Source organism: Varroa destructor, unplaced genomic scaffold (assembly GCF_002443255.2).
Source record: "Varroa destructor unplaced genomic scaffold, Vdes_3.0 BEIS01000002.1, whole genome shotgun sequence".
Taxonomy (NCBI): domain Eukaryota; kingdom Metazoa; phylum Arthropoda; class Arachnida; order Mesostigmata; family Varroidae; genus Varroa; species Varroa destructor.
In genome coordinates, this window is record NW_019211455.1 from 31,406,593 (window position 1) to 31,414,748 (window position 8,156).

The window sequence follows — 8,156 nt, forward strand, 5'->3', positions numbered from 1 at the left end:
GTTGAGCCTGAGTAACGACGAGGTTTTCTTTCTATCTTCTCGAAATAGAGCTTCGTACTCGTGTCTCAGTCTCGATGAATCAACAGCGCACAGTTTCAGCCCGCTACATGTTATATGGTAGCCTTTGTCAGGTAAGGTGTAAGGTAGGCTATTGAAAAATGTATAAACGTTTCGCCATTACAACAGCAGCCATAGCTTTGTCGGTGCAGCAATGTCAATGGCTACATATATAACCATATATTTTTTGTAATGTAAGAATCTTAATCAGTCCGTTTTAATCAGCCGACACTATGCCTTCACGAGCGTTCGCCGGTTATAGCGTTCCCTACTTCTGTCGTACTGCACTGCCGTCTCCTTCTAGGGGCAATTAACAAACGCCCGAACTCACAAGTGGTGACGTTCACCATTCTGAATGACTGTCGAGGTCGTCTCACCACGCATCCAGACTGGCCCCTCGGCATAAGTCCAAGTGATTATTCAGGGCGATACTGTTTAACTTGGTCGTTGGTGATTCCTTGTTGGCAAAATTCCCACGCCTCAGACATAGCTCGACTGGGCACCTGAGCAATTCTGGTAGACATCACGTTTATTTTGGTGCTGACGGCTGGTTTCATAGGCGTTTTAAAGCTTTCATTCTCGTTGTTGCATTTAGTTAGCGGGCAAACGTCGCACTGCGTGAAATGCTCGATGCCGGATGCTGATATCCGTTCAACGTCACGCCTTCAGTTCGCGTAAAGTCTAGGAGGCGTCTAAATAAGCTTTGCCAAAGCTTGCGAACATCAACGGCTTTAGACCTGGCACGGAAGCACCGGGCCCAATCCGTAATTACCAATGATTACTATCGTTAGATGACCTGTTATTAGACCCGCTCTCACGGCTTAGCATCCCTAGACCAACACTCTTGGTCTAAATGATACAAGCGTCCACTTGAAAGCTCGACGATGCTGACCCAATTGAAGAATGAAATTTTGATTTTCGGCATTGTATTTGCCGCCAGCTTATCCTCGAAACTCGCGTCCGATTTTTGTCAATGAAGTTTTTTGTACGAAAGTCCTCTCTGTTGTGTTACATCGTATCGTGAACATTTTCTTTAAATGTGTCGATTACTCAATTGCTTCGCTGGTACAGGATTAAGTTTAAACTTGAGTACTGAGTAAGTTTTGCACGGAGACAGTCACAATTGAGGAATCTCGGGGAATAATATACCTAGTGAAAATCTCATTGTCATAAATGCAAGAGTATGACCTCGTACCGTTTACTTAATGCGAACTTTAACGGGAAATTCGTATCTCTCTCTCTCACAAGTTACCCTTTGCTTTACCCTTTCCTGAATTGAGAGGAAGGGTACTGGCATAGAACTGGCAATGGGATCCGCATCCTCTTCGACCATACAGACGTTTCTGAATGTCGCCCCAGAATTGTTTTGTCGCGGCTCATACAGGGTCATCACGAGCGGTTGTTTAATCAACGCTCGAGCCATGTGTTCCGTGTGCATTGTTTAGCTCATTTTGGCGAACGAAGTTGTCTCGAAAACAAGCGCTGTACCATGAATATATGTGTAAACTTCACTTGCGCCCATTGGTAGGCAAACTATACAAACAAACAGTTTCGAAGTGACCGTTATACTGAACTGAAAGCAGAAAAAGATTGCTTTGATATGCATTCATTTGGATGTGTACTCTAAAACGCGCGCATGTCAAATTATCATAAAATTTCAATATTTATTTTAAGAGTGTGGACCAATTTTATAACTGTCAGATCTGTTCGGAAGTAACCTAGTTCATCTGGAATAAGTTTCCCAGGAAACTTAAATGTAGCTACGATGGGCACGACGTCTGCTTTGAAATAGCAAGTCCCTATCTAATAGTTGACTCTATTAAGGCAAAGAAAGAGTGCAATTAAATTTATTGAATTTCGTGTACCAGTTACGTGTGTATGTTCCTATATTCCGCTAGAAAAAAAAAAGGCCCAAAATGAACTGTTAAAGAATTGGATTACGTGAATCGAGGCGAACGTTGCGGCCATGTGAATGGAAAATACGTGTCAAATAATCCATGACGGATTACCAATTATCGATGGAAGATATCCACCTATTGCGTCAGTGGTTCCCACGGGTTATTTTTCTTCTCAGCTGTTTAGGTTGTTTCGAACCAGGTAAGCTTCGTTTCGTATTTTTACATATTCTAAAATCCTATAACAAATACTTAACTTGCCAAAAATGAGGTATATCTGGTGTCCAGTGGCTACTCACTGAGTAGTCATTCTTGATAGGCGTAGCCAGTCATACCACGTAATTACACTCTAAATCATATACTGCTAAAGTCCATTGCAAAGGATTCACCTATAATATTGTATAAGCATAAAATCCACATAAATTGTTAAATAAATAAAAGGAAGTGAAGTTGTTTCGAAAAGTTTCGAAGTCATTCTTTCTTTTTCAATGCACCTTTCTTAATTTCATTTTCGCAGTGGGCTTTTGTGTTATCTCTCTAAGCTCATGCTTTGGCTAACTTGTTCCCTTGTTTTTGTCATACATTTAGCGCGTCTGTACGTTCTGCTAGCCACAGCTACCGCGTAGAGAGTATGCGAGTCTAAGCAAATTTATGCTATACAGATTTAAGAAAATGGCCTCCAATGGCTTAAGCTCACACGTATCGTAGTTAATGGCTGCCTCATATTACGGTAAAAAAAAGTACAGGATATGCATCAAAACTGAGCATACGATCTGGAATCACTTGCCGTTACGTACCAATCACGTAGGCTAAATTTACATTGTGTATGTACTTGTTTGCAAGCATATCAGGGAAATATTCCTTACCTACAAGCTTACGCATCGGCAACGAAGCGCACGATTATCATTATCTCTAAACTTTTGCCATGAAATGAATGGTACAATCAATCTCATAAGCCGATAGTGGATCATCTTGTAACTATATCTTTTTATGCGGCTTTCTGTTTTTATTGAACCTGAGGATAAGCGGCTGTCGCCGCTCGACCGATGTGCTAGCAAGCAGTATCACGTCACACATGTACTACCAGGCATTTTATGACCTTTCTCGCACATGAACCGTGCTAATTTAACTACCCTACGTCACCGTTCCGCGTTCTCCGTCTACCATAAAGTAATATAAGAACTACTCCATCTATAACCAGGGTTCGTACTTTCCAAATCATCGCTGGTATTCTAGTACCCGGCTTCAACGCTCGTCTTGCTACCCTGGTTCGGCATTGCATTGCAGTATCTCTTTACAATCCGCATTTTACATGACTTCAATAATGCCTTCACTGACACTCTATTCGAATCATAACATCACTGGAAAGTATTGAAGAATGTTGATATTTCCGATCACCCAGCGTTAATATAATACAACATCCGACAACTGTTCATGTATAGTAAAGGAAATGGTCTGTTTCAAAATGAAGCATAACCTTTTCACCTCGAAATTTTCTGTAATACACGTAGACGACTAAGGTATAGCAGTATTTACAGCTCCAAATCGATGTATGGGTATATGTATTGTTGTCCCTTTGTTTGTTGCTTTTTATACTATAAGACCTGTATGACGCCAACATATATACCCAATCGGGCTGAGAGACGGTATCACCTTAGTTCTGTGCTGTAGACAGTTACGCGTTCTCCAAATTATATGTCCTGTTGTGATTGTGGCGTTGGAACACAATAAATAATTAACCTCTAAAGATAGCTGAAGCTTGTTGAACCATTGCTGCGCGAATTGTCTCAGTGTGTTTCGTGTGTAGTTTGGCTGTATAATACATCTTTCAAGTCACATAAATACAGGTCTTACTATCTGTTAACATGAGTGAACAGAGCTCCGCTGCCTAACCTTTATACATGTATGTGTACACTGTACTGTTATTGTGTACCGCTAGTGACGGAAATACCAAGACTAAATACATTTTAATACGTACAGTAACACCTGACGAGCTACTCACGTATGCATACCATATATGGTTTGGGGCGGTCAGCGCCGTTTGGGCTGGTACCTTGAAGCCAGCTCTTTGTGCTAAAGCCAAATGTTTCTCCCTGGCACTTCCCGGCACGCGACGCTTACCCGTATGCATTTCAGCGTTCTCTGCATTCGACCGCCTCTCTAATACAGGTTTCCTTGAATGCAAACTTTGGAATACGCGTTTGGCTTCCCAGGCTTTGGCAACTCTCACACAGAGCCAACACTTTCTGGATTTGAGGATGTACGCCCAGGCGGATATGAAAGCGTTTCAGTAATCCTTGTGCGATTTTCCGGATTCTTGCATACAGCCACGTCTTCACCTGAATTCGTGCGATCCAGAATATAGTTTCGGGTACAAAACAGGAGCCCGTTCAACAGCACGTACCTTGGAACATCTGCTTTTGTGTCAAGTCTAACGATGATCTCGTTTAGACGGGCCTCCGTTATTTGCATTCACTTGACATTTTCCACTCCAAGGCCTTTTAACGCAATCGCGTCATCAGCAAAGGCTTTGCATCTAAAACGGATCCTTAGTTCCGCGCCATGCTAATATGCCGAACCCGGGTTTTATTAGCGCTAGCAAGCTTAATTCGGCAACGACATTGCGGACACCGAAGTTTGACTTTACGCAAGCTGGCTGATCGTACCGACGGTTCATTTCTGCTGGACATTTGTTCGTTCAATAGTCACGTACAACGTTTTCAATTACCGAACAAATCAAACGACGGCGCTGCAGTAAAATAACTCATGCAAAATTTTAAATTCGGCCCCTACATATTTTACCAAACATTCCACTACGGCCCCTTGAACTATGATTTCCTTTATCCTTGAATTAACCTAGCCCACCGGTAATTCTAAGCATCTAGTCTCTGTGTGTAGAATCACCATGACCTAAGCCGTGCGATACTGCCATGGAAGCCCTCCAGCAGAAATCCGCGACGTCACTGGGTCTATTTGAACTTGCCGCCAAAAGCTGTAAGGCGCAGGTTGACATTATGGAGTGTGTGCATTGCTATTTAAAATACGATACGCCATGTTTCTTTTCCGACTTGTTTCACCAATGAGACATGGACTCGCGATACTTGTGCCTCTTATGGACAAATTTGTTTGCTACACTGGTTACCGTCTTGTTGTGGTTTCATTTAGTCCTCAAATTAATTAATTTCTTGACAACTCGCTGGCATCAGACGACGCACCCGCACGATTCGCTGGGCGACACCTCGTGCCGATATGCTGGTAGTAATGTGAACACGTAGGAGTAGATGTGTTATTGGTTCACTCCGTTATTTTATATATTGTGCGCTCCGCTGAGACTGTTACTACAGTTGCTGGTGTTGACCGAACGATCCTGACCTTCGAATTCGAACGTTTATTATTAGTTGTATTTTTCGATATTCTTCCGAACACGTTATGATGCTTTATTATAGGTGAGGTTTTTCAGATCTTCAAGTATTGCGTACATCTATCTATATGCTACCGTTCACTTCTCGAATTATAAGCCTACATTTATTATACTAAAATCTTATCTGCAGATATTCCAAATAATGTTGTAATATGGGCGACAGATCTCTAGCGAGTGCATTTGTTGCCGAAAGCTTTTAATTGTTTTAGGAAAGAAGGAAAGATATTAGATCGACAACGCCGTTTTTGTTGATATCTTCAACCGCTTGAATGCTGTTTGCCAATCACGAGCTACTCCCATCAGTTTTGTACAGATGGTTCTCTGTTAGACAAAATTTTAGACACCTATAAATGTCTTAATCTAAATGATAGTACACCCCAAATCAAAACCGCTGCTTTATGACAACTGAACTGTACGCCCTTCATCATTTAAGGACAGACATTTTCGTATCCAGACACGTATCCATGCCTCTCTACTCGTACCACGTCTTATCTTTTTCGCTGTACATTTCCAACAAACAGTGCTTTGACTAAAAATTAGGATTTATGCCACTTTCTTCCAAATGAGCTGTCTGCGTCTATATGGCTATATACGAGACATGCAGAGTACATGTATAGTGTCCTTATTGCTCGACAGAGCTAGGATATCAAATCATCTTTTTTCTTTGCTTATGTTTGTGTCATGATGCCTGCTATGAAACCTCATTACAGATCCGTCCAGATTTTACCAACAAAAGAAAGCCGTACTAATCACACTACTGGCTCGTGTATATATATATTTGTTCGGAGCTATTTAGAGGACCGCAAAATGAGAATATTAAATGGTTTGGTTCTACGTCGGCAGTGCCTATGAGCATTGCTTCATGCGGCGCCCAAAGGAGAACAAACTTCGTCTGCATTTGCTTCCGAATCTAGAGCGCCTAAGCCTAGTAATAACTTACATCAAGGTCTTTGTTATTAACTAAATGGCAAAATGACACTTTACCATTACTACACATATTTTCGGATAATTTAAAAGCAAAGAGGAGATGGCTATATTTGGAAAATTCCAATGGAAAAACCACCTGCTATGGCCGCGGAATACTTTGAGAAAACCACAGCACGGGCAATGCGTTCCCTATCAGCTCAATACGAGATTTACGGCTCAAAACAAGTATTATTATTAAACCGTAACGAAGAAAAAAAATACCAGTACAAAAGGGAAAAAGATACTTCCACTAAAAAACTCATTCGAAACGCATCTACGCCACAGAAGAATTATGGGTCGGTCCCTATTGTTCGTCAGAGAAAAATTAAGCGAGAGTATAACGTTGAACGAGACCTGAGCGGCTGTGACGAAGAGGAAGCAGGCAACGTAGCCAAACACACCCCTGAAGAGCTTCCGTGTGATACGGCAATCAATAGCACCCAGCGTGGTTTGTTGATGACAATGCACAAACCCATTGTTACGCTTCAGTCACAGCTTGAATCGAGATAAATCAAATCAAACGTTGACTTTAGTTCTCCTGTTCTTCAAATTTAAGCGCGAATTATTTCCATTACCTCCATGCCTTAAAAGGGCGATAGGAGACAGAGCGTCCTAGATAATTCTATCGTCGAGTCTCTCGAACAAGCTACCGATCATCACGAGATTAGATGTGACAAGTCATAAGTGCACAGCTGTTAAATGCTGGCTTTACCGTACAAGGGAAATAGAGCACATCGAATATATTCAGCGAGATCTTTATCCTATTTTGTGCGATTCGAAGAGTTGTCAAGTTATCCGATCCGCGATATGGTTTCAGACAACCTATATGCCATGCCATTATATCAGTAACATTATTTTTTTTATCCAAATGGAGGAGCTATGACTATCCACTACACAACTCTTTTTAAGGATAATAAAGGTACATTTACTCGCATACATATTTTGTACGAACTCATCCTTAGATGTGGCTCGAATTATAGTGCTAGAATACGTTGTGTATGCAAACAAATCTGTGATTATAATTATAATGTTGCTAGCTCCGTAAAGTTCAAGACTATATTTCTATAATAATGCGATGAAGGTTACATGGCGGACGGAACAATACTTGTTGCGCCCGCCCGCCCGCCCTTTGAAGCCCTTTACCTAACTCCCTTTTCATCGCCGAGCCTAAAATTAGCAGTTCCTTCTGAGTGTGCATCAATGTAATGGACGCTGATAAGTACCCTTTCAATTAGTGAGAGAAAATTTATTATTCGGCAGTACAAATATGACAGTACTTTGCAATCGCCATGTGTCTTTGCAGAAACCCAGGTTCGAAAAAGCTATACGTTTTATTATGAGTGGCATTCGTCACATTGATATGTGTTTACAAAGTGTTCCATACCTGGGCGCAAGAGACCTTAAGCCAGTTTGAGTCTTGTCTAGAAAGCTCTTCGCACTGCTTTCTCTTGGCCTGTTACTGCGCCCTCGAAAAATGGCTCAAACACCGAAAAGAACAAGCATCTTTTGCTTTTGTTGTTTGCATACAGACGCACTGTTATTTTACACCCGTACAGGCCCGACTTATCATACGGCCACTTTCTGGTTAGGTTAAGCAAGGAAGGCACACGGAATCGTATTTTATGCTGAGCAAGCAGCTTAACTGATTTTTGTTTGAGTGGAAGCATGGTAGAGGCTTGTGTTAAGATGATGGCACATAAAATTTTTTACTGGACATATTTATCCTGCAACACAACATGGATCCGGAGAAAGCGGCTACTTTCAATCTTTTAGAGCACTGTTTCGTCGATATAAAATTCAATTTTATTCTATATATA

General features: G+C 41.4%; 1 protein-coding gene across 2 annotated transcripts in view; it reads left to right on the forward strand.

Annotated features, from left to right (window-relative positions):
* The first annotated feature begins 1,393 nt into the window (after nucleotides 1-1,393).
* The window catches only part of LOC111245674 (uncharacterized), a 14,107-nt gene continuing 7,344 nt past the window's right edge, over nucleotides 1,394-8,156 (forward strand). The window contains exon 1 of one of the 2 annotated variants that reach the window (XM_022794324.2): nucleotides 1,394-2,154. In XM_022794324.2, coding sequence (XP_022650059.1) covers nucleotides 2,055-2,154 — 100 coding nt within the window. In that variant the 5' untranslated portion in view covers nucleotides 1,394-2,054. Of the gene's footprint in view, nucleotides 2,155-4,987; nucleotides 5,208-8,156 lie in introns of those variants that run through there. The other variant, XM_086980276.1, reaches the window with a different exon arrangement.